General features: G+C 40.0%; 1 protein-coding gene across 10 annotated transcripts in view; it reads right to left on the bottom strand.

Moving 5' to 3' along the window:
- Btk29A (tyrosine-protein kinase Btk29A) overlaps nt 1-25980 on the bottom strand; it is a 120587-nt gene that overhangs the window by 55761 nt on the left and 38846 nt on the right. Inside the window, exons 1-2 of one of the 10 annotated variants that reach the window (XM_076541634.1) lie at nt 17135-17249; nt 11201-11611 (exon numbers count right to left, since the gene is read on the bottom strand). The exons of 8 other annotated variants lie outside the window; for them this stretch is intronic. In XM_076541634.1, coding sequence (XP_076397749.1) covers nt 11201-11555 — 355 coding nt within the window. In that variant the 5' untranslated portion in view covers nt 11556-11611; nt 17135-17249. Of the gene's footprint in view, nt 1-11200; nt 11687-17134; nt 17250-25980 lie in introns of those variants that run through there. One more of the 10 variants, XM_076541595.1, reaches the window with a different exon arrangement.

Raw genomic sequence — 25980 nt, 5'->3', positions numbered from 1 at the left:
GCTATAGTATCGAAAGGGACAAAGATGAAATCGTTGACTACGCAGACTATATTGCACTTGAACTTCAAATTGTAGCGTAAGGGATTAATTTTCTCACCGCGCGTTAACGGCGTTCTATTGACTTTTACTGGATATTTGTTCATTATTTTGCATCGTTATCGGAGCAGCGTTTGCCGTCGCTACGAACGTATCGTCCATACTGCGCGTTTTACGTCGTACTCCGGAGCATCGGAAGGGTTAAATGTTATTGGGAGAAATTGCAGGGAGCATTTAGAATGACCGCATCGGACCATCGTTTAACCTAAAATTGTCTGACCGGCATGGCGTGGCAACGGCAGCGCGTTTAATCGCATCGCTTCATTTAACGCCGTTCGAAAAGATGCTCGCGCGAACTTTGACTCCAACAATTGCATTAATGGAACGTTAAACGAATAACTTAAACGCGAACGAGTGACCATTCAGCAAGTTAAATTCGATCGATGCCATTATTAATTGGAATATCTGCGATGTCGTTTCAGGTATATAACGCGAAAATGGGAGTAATTGGCCTTTTTTCCTTAAAATAATAATTTTGGCAGCTCTTTATGCCAAATTATTGAAATTTATGACGAATGTTATTAAAGTTTAATATCATGGGTTTAATTGGGTAACGATTTTCGTGCGTTAATATAGAATAGGATGAATTCAATACGGATGCTGCTGGATTTAATTTATGATAGTAAGCAAGAAATAAGTAAAAATCATTGAACAAACAGAAATCAGCCGGAATTCCATTTAACCCTGTTCGCTCGTATTTGTAATTTCTCAAACAGCAACATTTCAATTGAACGTAAAGCTCGGCTTTCTTTTTTATGAAACTTAATCCCAGATTACTGCTCCTCGTTTCCGATGTACAGGGTGAATCGCAAGGAACAGAACGCTCGAATATCTCCGTTACTTGTTCGAACATCGAAAACGTTTATTCGAAAAATGAGACGATCGTAGGAAACATGAAACCTGTAAGTCGAACCTGTAAGTTGTGCATAACTTCGACGAAAGACTGCTTTAACATTTCTAGACATAAAAATGTTTGGCTGTCGCGTTTTTCATTTTTCACCCTATATACTGTACCGTCGATCCAACGTCTTCTTACTCCCTTAAGTAGGTATAAAAACGTTCGAAAGCCGGCTCCCCTCGAACCTTTTCGTGATACCTTTCGTAAATTACAGACGCCACCAATTTAAAAAGTTTCCCGAGAGATCCTTTGAAATGATAAAGCTGGAACGCGAATACTTGGAAAAGTAGCTGAATTACCGATACCGATTGAGGCCGTGGCTACCCACCGAGGATAAATTACGGCTCGTTCCTTATCAAAAACCACTAAATTCTCGCAACTTTCTCGGCTAACAGCCCCGATAGATATTTACTTTCCAATCAATTTATGCGTCCAGAATAAATTGAGCTGTATTCCGGGAATAATGCGATCGGACCTTGAACTCGTCCCTTACACAACGTTTTTCCCATCAATTATTTCATCGACTATATAGGCTGACCTACTTTGATATTAGAATACTTTTATTACCAAATTTATTCGTTACCAGAGGCATAGGGACGTAACATAGCTACGTTAGAAGTGTCCGAACAGTTGAAACACGGTTCGTATAGAAATTTCACATTCTAGGTATTTAGGGATCTTGAGATCCGGGGAATAAGGGAACGAGAAATCGAGCGATATCTACATATCTAGATATTTAGAGACGTAGAGATCAAGAAAGGAATCTAAGAATGTAGAAACGAAAAAATGTAAATGGGAGAAAAAATATAAGCGATGTAAGCGCGGTCTAAGTGGATTCCGATGATCCGAAGGTGAATTTCACGAACAGCTATCTCCATTTAAAGGAAACGGCAGAATGAAGAGTAGAAAAATGGGTTTACAGTTGCGAATTGTCGAGCGATAACGGAAAGTAGGTTACAGGACTTTTTACGGGGCTTTTCCATTTGCGGTCGTCGCGGTTGCGGATCGGGTCTCATGGGACCAACGGTATCGTTCGACTAACTTCCCCACGGCAACTGGATATTCCAATATGCCCGGATATTTACAACCTTCGAAAATCGAGGCTAAGCGTTATCGATGCTCCTATCGAACCTGTGCATATATCTCGAATCGTTCAAGAAAGGAATGAGCGCAATTACTTCGGCGCCTTTAATAATTTCCACGCGTTTCCTTATTACCAAAGGAAGCAGGCATTATTAGCAGAAATACCGTTGCTTCGCGTTTTACGAGAAGGTAGGTACATATTCGTCTAATTTCGCGAGTCAACAAGATTTCCGTGCTCGTTTTCGCGAAGAAAGGTGAATCGACGCGAAACGAAATGAATTGGCTAAGAACAGAAATTATCTGGAGAATATGAAACGTTCTGTCGTAAATGCAGCGAGTTTCCTCGACAGTGCGGATTGTTGACAATACGTAAAAAACAAGCAACTTCGGCACAAACAACTTTTTACCGGGATATCAGGGGAAGAAGTAGTTCAAGATGAAAGCAAATGGAACAACGAGATCGCGGTTTCATATGAAACTTTTCGAGCGGTAAACTTTCTTTTTAATCCGTAAAAACAAGAATTTATCGTACTACCACGGTAGAATCTTTAATTTTAAACACCGTTTTTCCTGGTTCGCGCGAACGCACGCATTCTTGGACTTTACGATAAAGTATTCCGTTTGATAAGAACGCGTAAAAAGTTTCGCTGCTACGGAAATATTTGTCCTCGTTGTTTGTTATAATATCGTCGACGCTATCGACGCAACTGCATTGAAGTTACTTAAATTTTCTCTCCTTGCCAACTATCCAATTCGTGATCTATAGTTGTTTCAGCTACACCCGTCGAACGCGAACGAAACCATCGGTCGCTATTAATTAAACCGAAGGAATTTCTTCGAGCACATAATTGAATTTCTTCGTGGACAAAGATACCTCGAAATCTGTGGGAAATAAAAGGTCGGAGCTTCGTCGACAAAAGTTCGAAGCGTTTTTTGTGCAGGAGGTACGATGATGGCTGGCAGACGGCAAACACGCTAGAAAGCAACGAGGTCGAATCGAGCCACCGGTATCAAAAAGCTCGGTTCTCTTACATGGAAAATCTAGTTGGAGGTATTCTCGAAACGCTGAACTCGGCTAAATTCACGGTCGCAACCGCCTATGTACCATTTTTCCGCTCGACTCTGTCGATAGTAGTCGATGTCGGCTCCCAATGGAACGACGACAGAGTCGCGGAACCCCCGGCAAATTGGCAGCCACCTACGTATCTACATATATTATGTGTACTCTTCAAAAATCGAACCCAGCTATTGACTCTGAAACGTGTCACGGCAGTCGCCCCGAGCGATCCAATGGGATAAAATCGAAATGGACGCGGAAAAATAAATGAAGAAAGAAACTAACCTACTCTCTTGCTCCCTCTTTACCGGTTCGGAAAACAGCCTTGTAAAATTCGCCAAAATTGTTCGCCCGTTTTCTGTGCTTTATTTTCTACAACCTACTAGGACTACGTTTGGGTCAATGTACGCGTGGATTTAGGGTGGAAAATAGAGGAAGGATCGTGATTAATCTGATGACAGGCAGATGAAGTTGCAGTGAACAGTCGAAGTGTCGGAGTTGCACGAAAAATTCAAGTGTACAAATTTGACAATTTGACTGGTCATTTACAAATTTAGCGAGCTACGAATGTGAAAATGTAGGAACTCGATAATTGGGTAATCTAGAAACGTAGAAATTCAAGAGCGCAGAAATTGGAACGCGAAGCACTCTCTCGTGGACGCAGTCGCGTCGGTTTATGCAACATAAACTATTACATAGAGCGGTGTTCTCGGAACCACGTGTAGTTATATTATGCGTCGTTCATTTCAACGAGTATACTATAATAAATAAATAAAAAGTGAGAGAGGTAAAAAGCACGCGATGACGAGTGGCGTTCCATTTGCCAGTACAGAATATTTATTATTATTTTAATTGCACCGAATGATGAATATTCGACGATTTTCGCGATATCGTTTCATTTTCGATACGTGAAACGTTCAATTTTCCCCCTCTCTATCGTTACCTTTATTTGCCAAAAATATTCTGTTACGAGTGAAATTCTCTGACAGCTGAAGTTTCGTTACATTTAATACTTTGATAAAAACGGTGAATTCGTGGCTTTTAATTCTTCCGCTTTTACGATCGCAAACACGAGAAACGTGGCGAATTTCGGATATAAGAGAAAAACGGCCAGTTCACGGTGTAAAAATTTATCAAAATTTGTTTCACCTAAATCCCCATTTTCAAGGGAAATAACTTTCAAGTTGCAGCGCTCGTGTCTATACTTTGAGGATGAACACCGTTTGCTTCACTACTCGATTATATCTAATTACGCTTTATCGCGAATAAATTCAAAAAAGGTTCGATACAATGTAAAGGTAGAATGCGCTTATAATATTTAACCGCTCTAATTATTTTTTTAATTTCCATTGCATAGTCGCTTTTAGTGGAAAGATTAAAAAAACCTAATTGCTGCTCGAAAATCTCACTGCAACAGTTAAAAGCCAAACAACTATAGAAGATTAATTTTCATTCGTATAAAAAAGACACGCTTACATATTCGCGGAATGCCGTTTTCAACCAGTGTAATTTAATTTTTATTTTTCGTATAAAAACCGTTTAACGTAGACACGCGTATTCGGCTGCTAACGTTTCGATGAAAGAGTTACCGCGAATTTGAACATCATAAATGTATTATTATATGCTAGTGAAATATGTGGAATAGAAAAGAAGTAAACGCAAAGAAAAAGAATAACCGTGTTCGATTTGTGCTAATAATAAATGAACTTTAATTTCCATTTTCGTCCAACGCACTCGAACGGAAAGTTTTTTGCCGCAATCCATTCGTATCAATTACTAAATGATCCGCGTGCCTTATGCTCGAATAACGAAGCTCGATCATTTAACGAGAGCTAAATCCACCTTCTCCAACTTTTCTCGTCCCTGGCTGTTTTTTGTGGAAATGTAAAAGTTACAAGCCCGTGTAATGTTTGACGTACACGCTAATTGAACGACTTTCGTATAACGTGGGCGGCAAAAAAAAATCTGGCTGCCGGCGGACCACAATTCGGTAGCTTTTTTCCAGCTCTAATTTGACGAGAGGAAACGAGAGTACGTTGATCCGTTGTTCGAGCCGCGTACCGACGAGAGGACGGTTTATAATTGTACTCGTGGTTGGTACAGAATACGCGAGGATAAAATTATCTATGCCAATGTGTTCCAGTTCTCTGTATCGCGCGTGAGCGACAAAGAGAGGCGGACTTTTGTAATTCTATGTACGGATGAATTAGGTTGTATCGAGAAACGAAATAAAATTGTTCACGCTCCGCGAAAAGACCCTCCGCCAAAATATACGATTTTCATTTTCGAAATTTTATAATATTTCTCTGCATGTTACGTAAATCCGCTTTACCAACGAAAAATACTGCCGACCAAAGGTGAAACGGTTTACCGCTCGTGTCTTTTTACCTATTTTTGAAGATCTGGCAAAATGGGGATATGAAAACGTAAGAATTTCGGAATAACGAAATTCGTGGATCTGGAGATTTATGGACCTTGAAGTTTGTGGACCGAGGGAATAAAGGCATTTGTAGACTGAAATTTAGAGATCCAGAGATCTGTCTAAGGTTTTAGGGATTTAAATATTTAGAGATCTTGAAAACGAGAAATATTTAGATTACGTACGTTCTCCTTATTTAAAAAAACCTGTTATACTCGAGTGCATTGTGCAATTTGTTCCAAATTTTAAATTATAATAGTATGCGAATTATATACAAAAAACATGGTACATACTGCGTTATTAGACCGCAACGAAACTAACAAGGGACATTACCCAATCGCCAATCGCCGATTTTGATGCGCTTTGAGTATGATATAGAACGCAAAAAAATATTTGACACGTATTTTTTTTTATCGGCCATCGTCCATGCTGAAGGGGTGAAAATGGCCCCCAAAGTTGGGGTTGCAAAACATATTCTCTCGAATATCTCAGGAACTATTAGGTCTAGACAAAAAGTTAAAAGTGCAAATTTTTCTGTTTTAGAAGGCCAATAATATGGCCTAAGTGAATTTTTGAAAAATTTATTTGTTTAAAAAATATGTTAAAAATTAACATTATTTTGCAAATTTTTTTAATACAACTTTGTACTTTTTGATCAAATTTCACATATGTAAACTATAGGTCAAAAGACAAAATACGGATAAATTGGAATTTTTAATTTCGCTTGCGGAAAAAATATTATTGTCGTTGAAGTTATACGTACATTTTATACCTTCCGTTCGGTGCACAACTGATTTCTATACGTAATGTTCTGGAAATTGTATTATGTTACATTTTTTACACTAACTTATTTAAAAAAAGAATTTAAAGGTCCAAAGGTGCCTCTATAAAAATATGTCGTTCGAGTTAGATATCGCATTTGATCCGCGTTATGGGTGCGTACTAGTGGCAGTATTCGACGCACGGAAGATCTTAACGCATAAATTGTACTTGTGCGAAGTGTAATATCTTCATAATGATGTAGAATACGTGCAATTAAAGGAATTACATCTGTTGATTCAGAATTGCTTCACGATTGTAAAATATATATTATTAGGTTGGGTAATTTTGAAAATATCACTTTTTTAATAATTTTTAAATTTTTTAAAATTTTGACAAGAAATATCATATCGCCAAATAAAACTTTGACAGTTTTAAGTATTAAAAAATCGCTACTGGATTAATACAACCTTCTGACGTATGTGGTTATAGAACATGGAAAAATTTCGCGCATGAAATATTAAATCTTTTGCCTACGTTAGATTTACAAATTAACGTACCGGCATGGGACATAATTATCAAAATGTGAACTTTAATTCATAATCCATTGTCCGCACCTAGGTATAAAAAACTGTTTAAGTACGCATGGTTACAGTATGGTTGCATCAGCAGCAGATTGGAACATTTTGATAATCCCGTTGACTTTAGTTTCAACCAAATTAAAACTATGTCACTTTTACAAAATATACACTGACAAATACTGATATCCGTTTCGATTTCATAATGCATAACATTACATCTTTTACGTTTACTACCGTTTATAATACATTAGAAAATCATTTCAAAATAAGAGACATAATTTTGAAAATTATAAAAAAACTATAATTTCAGTGTTACTATATTACTTACAATCGTGAAGCAATTCTTGATCAACAGATGTAATTTCTTTAATTGCATGTATTCTACATCGTTATGAAGATATTGTACTTCGCACAAGTACAATTTATGCGTTAAGATCTTCCGTGCGTCGAATACTGCCACTAGTACGCACCCATAACGCGGATCAAATGCGATATCTAACTCGAACGACATATTTTTATAGAGGCACCTTTGGACCTTTAAATTCTTTTTTTAAATAAGTTAGTGTAAAAAATGTAACATAATACAATTTCCAGAATATTACGTATAGAAATCAGTTGTGCACCGAACGGAAGGTATAAAATGTACGTATAACTTCAACGACAATAATATTTTTTCCGCAAGCGAAATTAAAAATTCCAATTTATCCGTATTTTGTCTTTTGACCTATAGTTTACATATGTGAAATTTGATCAAAATAGTGCAAACTTTTATTAAAAAAATTTGCAAAATAATGTTAATTTTTAACATATTTTTTAAACAAATAAATTTTTCAAAAATTCACTTAGGCCATATTATTGGCCTTCTAAAACAGAAAAATTTGCACTTTTAATTTTTTGTCTAGACCTAATAGTTCCTGAGATATTCGAGAAAATATGTTTTGCAACCCCAACTTTGGGGGCCATTTTCACCCTTTCAGCATGGACGATGGCCGATAAAAAAAAATACGTGTCAAATATTTTTTTGCGTTCTATATCATACTCAAAGCGCATCAAAATCGGCGATTGGCGATTGGGTAATGTCCCTTGTAAGTCACTACATGATTCGTGTCAAATTCAAGGCGTAATTATTATGCGAGCATTCCCTAGAAAAACGCAATACTATGCAAACTTGTAATACAGAATGATTCACCGAATACGAAAACATAATCAAACGTGATCCATTCTCTGGAATCACGGCACTGTACGCGTAGTATTACGTGATTTCATTCTGGCCGCATTACATTCAACGTTTATCTATTTCCTTTTGAAACTCTCCGTTATGCGAATTATTTTTTCTGGAAACACGGTATCACGAGGTTTCAAAGGTTCGCGAAAATCGATACCTCGTACGCTTAAACTCGATCCACAAAGGAGAAAAGTACAATGATAGATACAGCGCTAGACCGGCAAAAAAAATGGGAAAATTATCGTGAAAATACGGTTCGCCGAGAATGATTCAACGAGATTTGAGAAATACGAAATACAGTCAGAGCGATGCTCGGATCCTAGGGAAAATAAATGCACAAGGAGAGGAAGAGGTTGTCGAGCGAATCCTCGTGAATATTTCGCCACACGACGCTTTCATAGGAGGAACATAATAAATAAACGAACGGTAGCGTGACAAGAATGCACGATCAAAGGTATCGAACGTCCGTGAACGAGTCGAACAAAGAGACCGAACGGACAACCGTGCTTCCTTCGCGATCCCTCGAGCGGATATTACCCGTTCTCGATCAACCAGACGAACAGACCATCGGAATAAGAAAAGAACGAATAGAAACGAAGAAAAGGAACGATGGAAGACAGTGTGTGTGTGTCGAGGATATCGTCGAAGACGCGGAACACAAAGCGAGCGGAAGTCGCGACGAGCCGTCTGCCGTGGAATCGCATTCAGAAACGGGGAAGGAAACAAAGGGAATAAAGCTGGTTACATTCGGGATAAAAGTTCACGAAGCGTTGAACGGGACCAAGATAAAATCCTGCAAATGGATTCGACGAACGCAGAATCCGCTAAAGGTTTCTGGCATCTAACTTTAAAAGTCTTGCGAATAACGCCGGAGGAAAATAATGGCCGATACGCGTAGGAAGAGCGAAGGAAACGAGGAGAAATTAAAGAGGAATTAGAAGGTTGCTTGGAGCGGGAGCCGGGAAAATTACGGGAATATGCTAAGTAGAGATTAAACGAGAGGCTGAAGAATATAAAATCACTCGAAGACCGGAATAAATGAGAAGGGAAGACAGCTTTGACAGGGACCTGGTTATATTAAAATGATTATGTATGACGGGTTTCTTTTTCGCTCGTGAAACGCACCGGTATGCGCGTGCTCTTTATCGGAACATAACGTTACGTGATTCGGGTTCAAAAATAGTATTTTCCACGATCTTCTTATCACTTTCCTTGCAACTAAGCTTCCGTCGATCTGACTTAGGTTAGATTTTGATATCGAATAGACGAAACCGGTTTAGCGTCGTTAACGAAGCTATTTTCTTTAACGAGGAATGCGATAAATATTATGTCGGTAACAAACGGTCAGAAACAATTTGCACCATATTGCGATCGAAGTGCCGGCAAGAAACGATAACGGCACTCGAACGAAAGCCACCTTCCATCATCAAGAATAATGATCCAATTCGAACCAATACACGGCACCATTGTTACCACTTAGGATACAATATCGCGGTTGAAACAAACGTTCGGCACAATGGTAACCAACGGATCGATGAATTCCCGTGTCGCTTAATCAATACCCGATCGCTGTAGCGAACGATAAACCGTGGAATCAAATTCGCCATAACTCGTCGCGAACGTTCCGCTGGAAAACAAACTGCCACGTCGTTCCCTAAAAACTGTTTAGTTTTCGTCGAACAAACTTCCTGGAATTTCGATGAATCGCTAAGGGGTAAAACGGTAAAAAGGCGTATCCGCGATGGAACTGGGTCGAATCAACAATGCCTCGTTTTAGCCGCGTCGGTTTCTTCGATATCGATACCAAAATTCAATCTGATATCCCGCAACGCCGAATGAAAACTCTCGACTGCCAAATTCGAGATCTCTCCACGATATGTCTCCAATTCGATGGAAAACGTCGAGAAATCGGACATCGAGATAGTTCATTCGCGCGCCATCAAAATAAAACTTTAGCCTTCTTTTTCCTGCGAATTGAAAAACTGCACGAGTATTAGCAAATCGAAATTTTAATTAACTTCGTCGAGTTTCGAAGTAGGTTCAATGTGTTCTGGAATGAAAAAAAAAATTTGCAATCGTTGCGTTCGTATAATCTATAATCTGGAGGAACGAAGCGGAAGCCCGAAAAAGCAACGAAGCATCTGGCAACGAAGGTAACGACGCGTCTAGAATGCGGGACCCGCAAGAGATTCGTTCCGTCATTTTTCACCTCGGCTGGCATATTTCCTCGATGCTTTGCCAGCACTCGACGATCAATGCTTTTTTCGCCGAATTCGCGTTCCTCGTCATTTTCCAGCCTTTTGAAACCGGTACTCGCGATTCGAGATGTTTCAGAGTGTTCTTTTCTGGTATCGGTTGGACCGATTGGTCTTTCCTACGACTGTTTTTCTTCCGGAGTGCTTGTTCGAAACATACTAACGCGCGAAAAACTGTAGCCTTTTTACGCGCGTATACCGAGACTCCTTATAAAAACGTACCGTTAAAGCGTACAATTTTTGGGAGAAAAAATTTTTCGAGCGCGTTTCATAAATATCAAAAACCGTTTGAATCATTTTTTACTTCGAATAACGTACTCTTTCAACGTAACGAAATATTTTCGTTTCAGAGGAGTAGACGAATAATTACTGCATAATTTCCCAAACCCCAGAGGACGGTAGGTGCACATAGCATATACACAATCAGTTTTCCGTAAATTGAGGATGTAGCGGCAACGCAAACTTCAGCCCTTATCATAACGAACAAGCGATCGAACTAGCTGCATAGTATCGAGCAATTTTCACAAGAAACTCGCGTACCTCCATCGAGGCCGCTATCGTCGCCGATTCAATTAACAATCGACGCTGAAAATTCCCATCGTACCAAACAACGTCCCACGAGCGCGGACCATCAGCCGGCAACATTACGGGTACACGTCGCTGCTCTCCCCTCCCTCTCTCGAACTTATCCGATCCCCTCGAACGTTAAATCCCGTTCAACTGGGCGAATAACTGGAAGAGCGAGCAACCACCGCCGCCGCCGCAACATCCCTGCGAATCCCCACCACCCCGAGCTTTACTTATTCAATAATATCCGGATGACGAACCTGCGAGATTAGTCGCGAAATTCCAAAAGGACCATCGGCAGCCAAAGAGTTTCATCTCGCGATCCTCCGGGCGACGCTCCTTCATCCCGGTCGCGCGTTCAAACGAGGATTCCGGGAGAAGGTAGAGCTGCTTCGTCCTGATTCCAGAAATCAGCCATCGGTTGGACGCTCTTCCGTAATCCAAACGGCATTCACGGAACCACAATTTCCTCTGAAAAGGGCTCGTTCGCTCCTCTACACCCCTGTCGAGCCTCGTCCTGGCTCCGCACCGTATCCAGGCCACGTAATCCAAACGGGATTCGCTCACCGCATCAGAAATCTCGCGTTCTACGATAATACCGCATTTCGTGTGCATCTGTACCGACTCCCTCTGTTTCCGTTGCTCGTTTCACGGAAAATCCTGATTTCGCTCTTAAACATACATTCGGGAGTCGACAACGACCTTTCGTTCCGAGGATACGCTCGCTTTCGACTCGTCGCGCGAACCTAACGGGTTTTCGGATATCTTTTATGCCGTTTCTTTTCTTCTCGTTTACGGTTCGCTTATTCGGAGGCCCAGTTTTCGCTGATAGCGCGAAACGTTGCTTTTAGGAGCACCAGGAGTACCATTTACTTCGGTAATTAGTATTTTGATTACCACGATGATCGTCGGAACGTCGAATTTCATGTAAATACCAGGGGAACCACGGAAACAATTTGAAATTGCACTGAAGCATCGGATTAAACAAATTTAAATTTAATAGCGCTATTGCTCTGGAAGTCAATGATCATCGAATCACTTCTTCCTAATAGTATTACGCATTAAACGTGGCTAATTCTACTGTACCAATTACACTACAATACATTGCAAATAAAACATTAAGGTATTCTAAAAGGGGTTGACTTAAGGGAGTACCGAGCGTCCGAGTAAAGATTGGTCCACGCTACTGAATACTGGAAACTAGTCTAAATATCAAAGGTGGTCCTTCGGAGAAGATTCAAGAACATCTGGAAAACTACTTCCGTATGCATCGGTGTCGATGGATTTTCGATGATCCGACAGTACTGTTCCGAGATATTTGAAGAATTATATAAGCATTTCAAGTTCGATTTGGAAAGAATCGAAGGATGTCGCGGATTTGCGTTCGGAAGTCGTAGCAGGTGGATCGTAATAATCCCGATCGGCATTAAAGTTCGACAGTCTAATGGTTTGGCACACGAGATACGACATGCAATACGGTTTATTGGCGCAAGGACGCGCGGGACCGTTCATATCGAGTTTCTGCAGCACCGGCGACGATATTTGTAGTCGAGTCAGCTGCGACCCTCGAATAACTCCTGTTCCCCACGTGTTTCCTCCTGATCGCGTGCGGTATCTACCTTCACCGTCGCACGCTAATAAGTCCCTTTAATAAACGCTTTAATTCTTCAAAACGGACACTAGAAAACGAACAATTTTAACGATCAACGGTAACCTTCCTTGCCTCCGATTACCTTTCAATTTTTATTGAAATTTATTCTTTCTTTCTTTCCTCCTGTGCTTTGATACCCTCGTTACTTCAAATGGATTCATTTTCGATCATTTATTTGAAAGCGAAGTAATTGGCTGTCGTGCAACAGATACGTACACGAAAGCTGATATACATCAGACTTCCTAACATTTTCAAGAATATTTTCGCTTAACGACATTATCACTGTCATTATGACGAATTCTCTGTAGAATGATTATATAATGATCAGCAAACTTTTATTAAGAACAAAAGGTTTGTATCGCGATCAGTAAACGTTTAAGTTAGAATTAAGTTAGAAGTGGAAGTCACTACGGTTCCGCGGGGAATAAAAGAAGAAATTGAAATAGTTTTATCGATCGAAAAGAAGGTGATCTGAAAGTAAGAACGGCGACATTGAATGAGCGATCAAGCAGAGAGACAAGTAAGAGTCGTTCGAATATTATCCGTTATCCATTATTAAACGAGTTACGACATCGGGGTGGTTAGCTAACTGGAGAGGTATTCGAGCAGCGTGTCGTTTGAATTCCATCGTCGGATCCGAACTGTATCCTCGTTGGAGATAGTTGAAGCAGCAGTTAGCGTTCGGTCGAACCGCAAGAGACATCGAGTTCCCTCGCAACCACGAACGCTTTCGGCTGCAATAGCCGGTGATCCATAATCAAACAGAGACTACAACGGAGGACTATGCCAACTTCCTGACGAAGAAAAGCGAACCGTATCGAGCGTGCACCGACTGCGAGGCCTTAATCTTGCTCGACTGGCCAAGTAAACGTGCACCGCCGCCGTACACCATTACTACCGACGTATTATTAACCACTTGCCAGACCATACCGTTACGTTTGCGAATCTAGTCGGTACATTTGCATAATACGGCGACAGAGAACTACTGCGTGCCGTGCCGGCGTAATATCGCGTTCAAATGCCTCGTCGGTTAACAGAGTCAAGGTACGCGCTTCGATAACAACTGCGTACAATTAGCGCTTGAAACAGAACGTTCAATTTATTGCTGCTAAAGTTACCTAATATATGCACCGCCACTTTCCTCCAAAATTTCGACTAACAACGTTTCAGTTAAACTAATGGCCATCTTTTTAAAAGAAAATATATTTGTAAAACTAAATACACACGAGATTGCAATGTCAAGATAAAAATTTAATTGCATCTCATACACGAAACGATCCAACTCGAACTGCTAGGAACAGAGATTGAAGATTTTGAAGCGAAAAAACTTATTTCTTTTCTTCGCATGCAATCCCCGTATCCCTGAATTCTTGGACATCCTCTAATCCATCTCTAGATCTCCGCAGCCATAGAATTTCGCGTTTCTAGATCCCTGCATTGCTATATTCCAAATCCCTATATACCTATAGCCCAAATATGTTGTAGTACATAGAGTACGACTGTAGGTGTTTTACACGGAGAGCAAAGATATTGAACGGGGATAAGATAGTTTGACCACGATATATATTTTCGGAAGATATTGTTGAACAGATGATAGGAAGGATGAAGGTGGTATCCCGAACCCGGATATCAAATCCCACGATATAAAATTCCTAGTGTATCCAGGAGGATCGATGCTCTGCAATATGTCCCGCGTCCCCCATGAAACACAGGCTATCGTGTTTTATGAAGCGCCGTTTCGACAGTTGCCACGAGAAAATCTGGCGTCAGGTGTCTCTGACCGTTTTCAATAACTTGCACTCGCGAGTTCCAGCAACAAGCATCCGCGTAACTGACATCGATCGAGAGATCGTTGCTGAATCGTCGATGAAAAAAACCGTCGCAATTTTCTGACGGCTCGATTTCCTTTTTTTTGGCTTTCTTCTTTTTCAAATTGGTATTTTGAGGATGAACGATGATCCCGAATGTAGGCCGAACTATTGATCTGTGGAAATGTTACATGGAGTTTTGGTGCGGATAAAAATATCTTATCTAGATGGCTTTTTACTAAGCCGAAACCTGTGCAAAAACTCTGTGCCTTTGTCGAAACCGGTACATCGTGTAATTCCGATACAGGGAATTACAGATCACTGGTATTTGGGTTAGTTTGCTTAGAATCGCGAGGAAAAATAGGTTGACGTTTATTTACGATTGTAACAATTTTTCATTTAAGATACCGCTAAAATGGAGCGACGTTTAATTACCGTTCGTTGAAAGATTAATTAGCTACTGCTTAGGAAAGAAATTGCAATTTGTTAGAATTTGTGCGACAACTGACCTCGGTGTCCAACAGATACCTATTTCTACAGAAAACTTTGCTGTTTCGTTCAACATATTTTGCAGTTCGCAACAGTTGTAACTTCTTGGGACACAGTAAATTCACCCGATAAAAGAAAGACCTCGTAACTGCTGATAATAAATACAGATGCTAATGAAACGAGGGCAATAATGGGAAACGTTTTGCCGGAAGAAAACATTTGAAATTTGGATGTCTGAAAACAATCGAGTAAAAAGCGGAAGTTTTTATTGCAGAATTTGTTCGATATGAAAGAAAAGGCACGATAATGGAAGAGAATCCTTTCACGGAAATACCTGCAGAAACTCTAAGAACGCGTTCATCCGTTTTCACGGAACTGTACGTACGCTCTTTATTGCGCCGATCTTGTCGCGCGTTCCAAGAACAACCATTTGCGATTTATCGTCAGAAACAATCGCGATAAACGCGAAAAGGAATTTTGCGGATCAACTTAATTCCTACATCCTTGAACGCCATTCAACGGCGGTACCGTCAACTAAATTATTCGGAAAATCAACGAAAAAGCTCTAATTTCACAGAAATGAAGAACGGGAAAAATATAACGACTCTCCACAATTCCTACAATTCTGATGTCTCGATCATTCTTTTGGGCTAATCTAACAAAGCAAGTATGTTTCATCGATTTTCATCCGAATTAAGTATGTAGATATCATAATAAATATGCAGATAAAAAGTGGGCTATGTTTAAAATATTAGTAAGATACGAATTATCGATGTTTACACACGAGCGATGGAAACTCGGATACAGCTAATAAGCGAGGAATCTTCAATTTGCATTTTCATCACGATAATAATAATTATTTATCGAATTAATACATATATAATACATTGAACGTCGGTTGTTTCGGTATAGAAAGCTTAAACAAGGAAGTTGATTATCAATGCTGAACATCCAAATAGAATATACCGTCAGATTTCCTGTTTGTACTACACGTAATCCAAAACTTTGTAATTAGAGACTATGAACAGCGAATAAACAGTAATATCGCTTAATATTACGTGTGAGGCAAGTTATAACGAGGAATAACACTGATGGTATACCATCTACCGCTGTCTCTCTTGTTAGTTACGAGCTACTACCGAATCCTAGAATGAGAAACTTCGATGAATTACGATGTCTGCATTATCCCTTGGAAAAAACACACGAGATCCTGGAATAATTCTGGAAATTTACGACGGGGAGCTTTGTTTTAATCCAATGCTTCAATTTGTCATTTCAAATCTTTTCTCGTTATTTTTTAATTACTTGACCGATGCGATTCGTATTCGTTTAAGTCCGTGAACGGTAAGCGTGTTAAGCAAACGGAGATGGTAACATTAAAATTTTCAGAAAGAAATAATACGAAAAGTTTATTCGAATAAAAATTCCAGACTCGAAATACTGCCAGCGCAGAGATTCAATTCAACTAAGAGTTTGAATAAATAAACGTCTTGCCGTTATTTTTTGAAACAGAGAAGGCAAACAAGAAACAAAGTTGAAGTCTGCAAGCAAATAGACTTGACGCAAAATTTCGAGGTGAAAAGTTTGTAGTAAGAGAATCGGAGAAACAAATAATAATATCGCGAATAATGTGCTCCATAAAATGAAGAGATAACGTTTACATTTGCAAGAAAAGGGTCGAAAGAATGATATCAAACTGTAATTTCCTACAAAACTTTCCCGTTAACCGCGCTTGAAACCGAAATTTCAACATATCACGACTATTAAAGCAAAGTTTGGTAATAGTACCATCCACGTTATCCCTAAATCCACATTGTCCACAAAGCAGCCATCAAGAAGTACAGTTCTCCGGAGTTCTCAAGCAGAATTCCACGCACCGAAGCTGGTACTCTGCTAAGAGAAGTTATCGTGGAGTCCACATTCGATAAATATTAACGTCCCGCCGTAATGACACTAGAAGCAGGTCCAAGCGAGTGTTTAATCCTTTGAGGTTGAAACGCATCCAAAGTTCGAGTCGTGTACACTCGAGCGGGGCGCAGCATCGGCCAAGTTTCGACGTTTAAAAATTTCAATATTTCCAAACGTGTCCTCTCCCGGAGAAAAACACGAAATCGCGCGATTCCGACTGAAACTCGAAACGGAAACGAAACTCGAAATCCAACTTTGTTAATTCCCTGTAAAAGGGTGGTAAGCGTATCACGAAACTGGACCTCGAAAACGCGCTCAACTACATCACTGATCATTACCACTCGAAGATAAACACAGGAAACACGGATGTTATGCATCGATGGACAGGTGTGCCGTGGTACGCGGAGCTTCGGTGACTGAATCGAGCACCGTTTCATGCCATTCTCGACTAACTCGACCACTGCCACTACCTTCTTTTAGCAGACCCCTTCCTTCCTTGCACGCCATTATTTGCCTCTCGCTCCTTTTCCACAGCGTCTTTGCTTGACCTAACTGTAGCGGTTACCGGTACACGCGGATCTCTCTGCAGAGATCGTCGACCCGTCAAATCGTCTTTACGTTCGCTACGAATCTAACCGCTCGAAGTCACAGGTTTCACGGCGCTTCGTTAACGAACGTTACAAATTAATAAATATAACTAATAACGATTTTTCAATGAACTTGTACTCTTGATCGAATCTCTGTATTAGCGTATCGATGATATCATGGCAAATAATAATTACGATACACTTTAACGATAATATTCAAAATCGATAATCGGTAGAACAGACATTCAGTGGCACATAATTAAGATTCGGGTTAGCGCAAATCGGTCGCTACGTATAATTTAATAGTAACGAATATACCTGACTGTTTGAGGAGCGATAAGAAGCGAGAAAGATTAATTGCCAAGCAATCTCGAGTAACGTTCTCGACTACTGCGAGCAAAGACCACGACATAAAGGATACTGGCGAAGTTGCAGTACAACGATATTAACGGTTCGTATTTACGGTCGCATGGAACGCAGTTTGGAAACGACAACAACGAGGCAGCTATTTCAACGAGCAGTTTATTCACGCTGGTGTAGCTGCGGTAGAGCAGCGGTGAACTAAGAAATAACAGTGGTCGAGTTTACGGCCAATGGCGGATTCGCGGTAAATCTTTGATGACTGTGTGGCGAGCGTTGCCAGAGGCGAATGCGACCGATATCAGCCAACGTAATTCACGGCACCGCATATTACCGGCCATTATCGCGTTAATTAATCACCTTCGAATCCGATCAATCAATCGGTAGTCCACGTTTACGATGACTAGTTCACGTTCGAAGGAAGCTCGAAAAGAACTCTGCTCGAAAGACGAGATAAAACTGTGCTCCGATCATCTCAGCTGATACAAGACCGATTTAATCCGGCTGTTGATGCGAAACGCGGAAAACGCACTGGAGTTATTTCTATTACGATAAGTAAAGGAAAAACGTAACTGTGGTACATGGAAGCGATTAACGCATCGAGCGAAAGTTAAAATATGTTTAATGCATAATCCTTTTAATTTTTAATCTTCCCTTAATTGCGAAAGCGAGCGTTTTTCAATCTCTCCAATCGCATCAGACTTATCGATCGTGAAAATATTAGTACGCTGATTCCGGTGCGATTGAACTCGTCAATTAACAAAACAACTATCAGAAAGCTTAACCCGAGATAGTAATTAAACGCGAACACCGAACGACAGTAAATACTAAAAAATTTTCGAAATCGTTTTAAAATAGAGTATATGACCTGATACATGGCGTATAAGTATACGATGATAAAATTACCCCATTCCGTGCGTATCACACATAATGAACAACCCTGGGCAAATAATTAAAGTTACTCGTAAATCGTAGAAGATTCACGAAGAAGAATGGTAGATGGGACGATAAAAGAGTCTGGCGAAGAAAATAATTTTCGTAGCCGTGGGACGTCCCGTTTCCAACTCGGTCAGCGATTCACGTTCCTGATACGTTGATTCCGTGAGCCTGTTCGAGGACGTCAGCGGATTCTTCTTAAAAATGGAAGCAACGAAAATGCATTCTGCAGACGTGCTCGTCTTGTCGATGATGCATCGCAGACGGAGACACGGTTTCCCTTTATTTTCGCTACACGGTGATACGTCGCGACAGAAATACCCTTCTTCATTGGGAATATATGTTTGAATTTTGCATCGTTCGATCCCTCTTTATTCGATTTGATCGTTTCGTGGAACTCGTTCTCTGAACCGAATGCAATCTGTCATTTAAAAGGATGCAATTTATGTTTTTCTATGTTTAACGCTCTGTTTGCGAGACACACGATGCTCTTAAGTATGCAAAGGACACGTACGCTGTCGCGTGTCTTATGTACGCTCCCGTACGTTAACAATAAATTGTACACGGTCCCGTGCAATTAACGATAAATACGGAATCGCGTATTAATCAGGAACGAGGAGCTTAGGCGCGTCTCCACGCATCAATTAATTACAGCGGATGTACATGCTCACGCGTGAAACGATAAATACAGAAGTCATATGACATCGGAGGATTTTTACGCACGGTTAGTCGCGTATTTGTACGAAATCGTCGCACGACGAATCAGTCCCGATTGATTTTATTCATGACCTTTATAGCGGAAGTACTTTAGATGCGATAGCGGAAAGTTTTCCATTTTAGATGAGTCGTCGATAAAAAAAGGCACGTATAATGGGGACGTGTCTTCAACGACGTTGCCATTTCGAGGACGCAGGATGCAGTTACTAGCTGGTCACTGCTTGCTTATTCGTGTCTCTCGCGACGAGCGAATTATCCCATTATCTTTTCTTTCCTCAGGCTATACGCTACGAAATTTAAAATAAATTGCTGCCATTTCACCGTAGCTGATTCTTGCTACTAATTCTAATTATCGAAGCTAACATTCGTCGACGCGCTCTCGTGAAAATTCTACTTTTCAATTACTCGCGGCGTTTACGCGTAAAATTCTGCATGAATCGGTCAGCACCTGAACTGGACTAGTTATCGAAACTTCCGCTCTAAAAATAAAAACCGAATAAAACTATTTTGTAGGCGACACGAGTCTCCATGGGACATCGATAGCGTCCTATCACCGACAACTTCGTAAAACAAGCGGAATCTTATTGCAGTGGGCAGTAACGATTCTTCTATGTATTTTCGAAATCCAATATTTACGACTTAACAAGTTCTTCCGCGATACGATATCGTGGCAAGCTTCGTACGTACACACGTATCTACGTGCGTAGATCGCTATACCTATACGTTTTCTCGGCTTTCAGCTCGCAGCAGAATAATTTACGAGGGCGAGTCAAGAAAACCTGCGGGAATCGTTCGAGAGGCAATAAACATCCGACACAATACGGAACAGATGTTGAAGGCGTGTCGATGGATGACGTTTCCTGGTGGAAACAATAGCACCAGTTATTTCCTAAAACACTGCTACCACTCGAGATAAGCGAAATTCAGTTTTTTTGCGAGATTTGAGGAAACCTTCGATTCAAGATACGAGCGATATTGCCATTTCCGTGGCACTTTCAAATCACGTCGTTGAAATGACTCGATGGAATCCAACGTACTAGCACGCTTAATCAGGAGGAATATGCGATCACAGAGGAGTCATTAGTAATACCAGAGACGTAGGAATTTAGAAATACAAGGATCTATGAAGATTCAATTAGAAGGGTATTCGAGTCTAGGAATGTTAGAAGCTCTAGATATTTGATTCAACGGATAATGGAGTTTGAGAACATTCGCACCTATGGATATTGGAGTTTAGGAACATCTAGACACTCGGAGCTGTGGATCCAGAAATATTTGAATCGTAGGATATTCGAACTTCGAGATGTTTTGTTAAAGGAGAATTCGCATCTTCGAATATGGAGAATATATAAAGATTTACATACACTCATCTCTATCAACGTAGAAATATCGAGATAAAAAAATTGTAGAGCCCAAGGGATGTACCTAGACGAGTATCTAAGAAACCTTACAACATTCTATGACATTTAACAACTGTTATTTAATACTGCAATATTCTTATTAAGTATATTTGAGATCCCGCAGCGTTTCAGAGTAACCAATTAGCATTTAATAATTATTTCGCGCATAATATGATGAAGTTATCAAAGCGTGATTTTAGTTGTTTTCTTGGAAAATGAAGTTTCATCCGCATTACTCAACGAGATATCGATAATAAATTCTGCGAAAGATATTCAGAATTTGTTGGAAATAATTTGGCATTTCTAGCAAATTCACGCGGTATTTAAAATACATTTACAATTTACAGCGTTATCGAAACATATTGATAACTAAATTCTCCGTTTTTCCTGCCGGTTTGTGCCCGCATTGCACCGCTTTGATGTTCCTCATATTCCTTCAAATTGAATTAAGCTCCGAACGCTATCGAAAAATTGAAAAATAATTTGCTGCATCGCTGAACTCCAGATTATCCGATATTGCTCACATAACGACGATGTTTTTGATCGATGAACGAGTGATCGTACGTTGCGACCACTTACTTTCAGATTATATCATTGTTCCAAAGACGTTCTATGAGAACAAGCTTCGTCCTACACTTCTGACAAAAGACGACTTGAACATTTATGTGTTATTAAACTGTAACAGATCGTTCAGTTACTCCGATAGTATTTATGGACTTTAAAGACTCTAATCAAAACTACATAGATTATAAAAACGGATACTCGATACGTCGATCGTAAATCTGTTGCAAATTTGCACTTTTTACAACAATTAACCCACGCCTGTTCTCGACGTCCATAACGAAAGGTTTGAACGTAAGTTCGGTGGACAAAAAGTAGACTAGCAAAGCATTTGGCAATTTCAACCGATTAATTCGGAATAGTGGCGCGTTTTTGTTCTGCGAATCGTGGGTCCAAGAAATGACAGGGCGAGGCGACCCGACAAAATAAATTACGCTTCGAACAAATCATGCCACCACGGCGTATGCCGTTTCCCGATACCCGCTCGCGTAACTATGTATAGGGTCCATTCTAGACGCCTAGAAAATTTGGACTAATTCGGATAGTACAGTAGTAGGTTAAATTCTGAAATTTTTGTATTTCTAAATCGCCAAACCTCTATATCTCGAAATTCTTACATCCCCAAATTATTGTGTCCCTAAATCTCTATATCTCCAATTTCTTACAACTTCAAAGTGGATCCCAACTTCCTATGTTCCAAAATTCTAACTACTCCAAATCCCTACATTCTCAAAATTCTTATATTCCAAAATCCCTAAGCAGATCCCTACATTCCCAAATTTGTCATCTCGATCGAAATCGCGAAAAGTCAAACGATATAAAGCATCGACTATTAGTGAAGGTAGGGTACGTGGTCCACGCGGAACAAAAGTCGTAGTTACGGCAGTGCCGATACGTTTTTTCGCCGTCAAATTGCCGCGATCATTTCGGATTACAGCAATTAATTTGCACGCGCGAGCGCGGTTTGATGCACGAGTCGCAGCGCGAGCCGTACGATCGTCGTTTCCTGAAAACGGCCGCCTAATGCCGACGATTAATCACCGCTATCCCAGTCAACCAACTAATTGCTCAACGTGCCAACTCTTGCGCTCAAGTATTTCGTACCAACACACACATGCATGCTCGACGCAAAAAAAGATTAGTCGAATTCGCTCGTGCCACGAGGATAAAGCGTGTTCATTACTTTTCCTTTGATAACTCGATCGTTTATGAACCCGTTTTCTTTTCTTGCGTCGTCGGACGGTATTTTGATGAATTAGGAGTCCAATTAGAAATATTAGCGGTTGGAAACGTGCTATTACGGTTATGGCAGACACGTCTAGACGAACGACTAACACCTGTTTCTATCCTTATTAACCCTTTCCCATGCCATTTATTTATGAAATGCGCCATGATTCACCTATTCAGGGGTATAAAACGGCCAAAGAAAATTAAAACGTTGTGAGTATTTTATATTCAGGGATCCTTGATAATGCTACTTATAGTTGGACCTAAATTTGAAGTTGCCAGGTATTAAAAGCCTGAGCAGTAAGTGTATCACGAGTGAAACTCGTCAAAGCACGGGAAGAGATTAAACAAGAAGTATAATCTTTAAATGTACGATGCTCTACGATTTTCGAGGAAATCATTAAATAAGTAAAGTAAATGGAACTAGAAAATGAAATTAGAATTATTACACCACATCTTTTGGTTGGACTTAAGATTCTTTGGTCACGGACGTAGTAGTAGAATTTCCAGTAGGCGAGCCAGGAAGTCGATAACCTACAATACAGCTTCTATCGTTAAAGCAAGCGAGGGTGCAAAACGTTGCACCGTAAGATCAATGACGTAGTACTACGTTTCTCGATAATCGAATCGGGAGGTCAGTGATCTAGCAGCCGTTTTTCAATTTTATCAAAGGACAGATGGAACGTTACATTAGCACCGTTATAGACCACATCTTGATTCTCGGATGAAAAGAGCCATTGGCCATAGACGTAGTACTACGGTTTTCAATAGGCGAGTCTGGAAATCAATGACCTAGGGGCTGGTTTCTATCGTTAAGGTAAGAGTGAATGCAACGCTCCGTTTGCATTGTCAGAGAGATCTTCGTGCTCGAATAAAGAAGCCTCCGGAGTATGGACGTAGTACTACGGGCCGCAATAAGCGAGGGTCGATAACCTACAAGCCTCTCGAATGACAAATATTTCAATTCGCGAGTGCTAGACATTTTCCTAATTACAAAAATCGACTATGAAACCGTCGCGTTTTACGAGAGTTTCATTAATACGAGAGGAAATTGGTGGACTTAAGAGGTATTTCGATCGAAGCCACTGGCTTGATCCGATTAACATGCCACGACTGCGTCTTCGTTTAATTAGCGATTAAGAATTTCGTAGTGCACAGCTGCACGATTAACTTTAACAACGTGGCTATTCTGTCCGTGTTAACTCCGCCATTCGTTCTGTTTGGATGGCAAATTGCCAAGCAATGGTGTTCCACGAGGGAGAATCTTGGACCGGGTCTCTGGATCGTTATTACATAAAGCTTATTTTCCGCAGTTCCACCTGAGGCAACCGGCGAAGAGCTTCGGGAGACTATCGCTTAAGTGAAAGCGCCGGATTACCAGAGAAGTTTTCGAAATGCCTCATAAATCCAATCGAATCGCGACGATGGCGGTCGGAAAATCTTTCGAGACGCTTCTTGTCTAAAGCTTTAATCCTGTCATCGGCTGACAAAGAAATGTTTGCGATCGCTGTCCACAACATTTAAATATCGCTATGTTTTAATTCTTACCAATCTTTATTGAGAAAGTTCTAAATTCTTGCATCGTACAAAAGCCACTTCTAATAAGTATTTTAAGAGTTTTACGTATAATAGTGCTTGTGAAAATGACCAATAAAGATGAAAGTTATGGTGCGTACGTTTTAAAGTAAATTGAGCAACTCACCCATAGCTCGATAAAATTAAAACGCTTTCGTACTCACCTGAAACAGGAAAAAGAATGCAATTAATAAATTTGTCAACTCCGTTCTTAAGATTACTTTTAATAGTTAATAGGAAATTACGAGTCTGTCGCTGGATATTGTTAGGAAAATCAGGTCGTGTACAGAAACAATACAGCAAGAGTTTTAATCGATATTAAAAGATATAAAAGACATTCGCTTCTAGTAAGCAACGAGAAATTAAATAACTCCTGCGCGATAGTTAATAAAATGAAATATTTTTCATGAAGGATGTAACGGAAATAATAGGAAAGCATGAATATCGTGTAAAAAACAATAGTTCCGGTAATAAACAATAGAGCTGAACGGGCAAAAAACCACAATGTGGTTTTAACGGTACGCAAGCACGCTGAATTTCGCTTTAAATAACATTTATTATTGTAAACGCATCGGTTGGCCGGGTACCAACACTCTCGTTTTACTCGTGGTCGATTTAATTGTCGAATAACCACCTCTTGTTTTGCAAATTAAACCAAAACTCGAAATTCAAGTTACACCGAAGCGCTGTTTATATCCGTCAAAGCAATACATGTGTTCTATTAGGGGGACCTCATTTTATTATCGATATAATATTGTCGCTATCTCACGATTTCCTATATCTATTGAGCGATATTATATCGATAATATGCGCTGATTGAACTCGAGGGTTCAAGGATTTGAAAATGAAAACTTTTGGAAACTTGGAGATTCGGTAATCTGAAATTCGCGAGCCGTTATTAAAGCAAACGAAGCATATCGGATCCGAATTTGGATTCGAACAGCATGAAAAATCCTGTCAATTTTCTCTACACGATCGCCGATGAATGCATAAACGAGATCGTAAATATTTCGGCCAACGTAACAAGTTGATCCATAATTGATCCGCATCGAGGGAAAATAAGTAAGTGAATTTCGTCGATGACGCGTTCGCCAATGAAATTTTCATTTTGAATAAATTTCGTGTAACGAACAACGAACATCGGACGCGATACAATTCGACGCGTTTAACAACGCGGGACGATTTTGTCGACGAGAAAGCGTCGCAAAAATTCTGTCGGTCGTCCGTTGGAACAAAGAGCAGCGATTCGCGTTGCATGGATTTTTAAAATTCTCCTTCGTCCTTCCTGTGTCGCTATAATGGATTTTTCAAACGACTTCCGTTATTAAATAAATGCCGTTAATGCTCCTTTACCGGTTTAAAGCGAACTAACTCACGGAAATGTTATCCTTTCCGCATAGAATATGTAACGCCATGTTGCTTTCGAGTTATAAAAATTTAATTAAGCATTATCGTATATAAAATATTAACCTCTTTAAGGAAGAGAAATTATTATTTTATCGTATACTATGTTTTGCCAGTTGGTAAGTGAAACTGCCGGTAGATGGTATATTATACTTATATAATAGTGCATCCTATTTATTTTATTTAGTTAGTTTTAATTACTCTTTTTCGTAATTTATATGTACATTTATTTGTTATTCGCGATAGAGAAAATCAGTTGATTATTTTGAAAAGTTTCAAAGTTCCAAACGATATGGCTTATTAGTTGGAATTCCAGGAAACACGTTATCGAAGTGTTAAACGCGAATCACTCGGAGAATTCCGCAGTGATTTTTTCGCGGTAGAAACCCGCAGCGAGAAACAACAACGTCGATTAAA

This window comes from Megachile rotundata, chromosome 1, assembly GCF_050947335.1.
Source record: "Megachile rotundata isolate GNS110a chromosome 1, iyMegRotu1, whole genome shotgun sequence".
Lineage (NCBI taxonomy): Eukaryota > Metazoa > Arthropoda > Insecta > Hymenoptera > Megachilidae > Megachile > Megachile rotundata.
The sequence above is the reverse complement of the archived record's forward strand: the minus strand, read 5'-3'. Positions and strand labels throughout refer to the sequence as shown.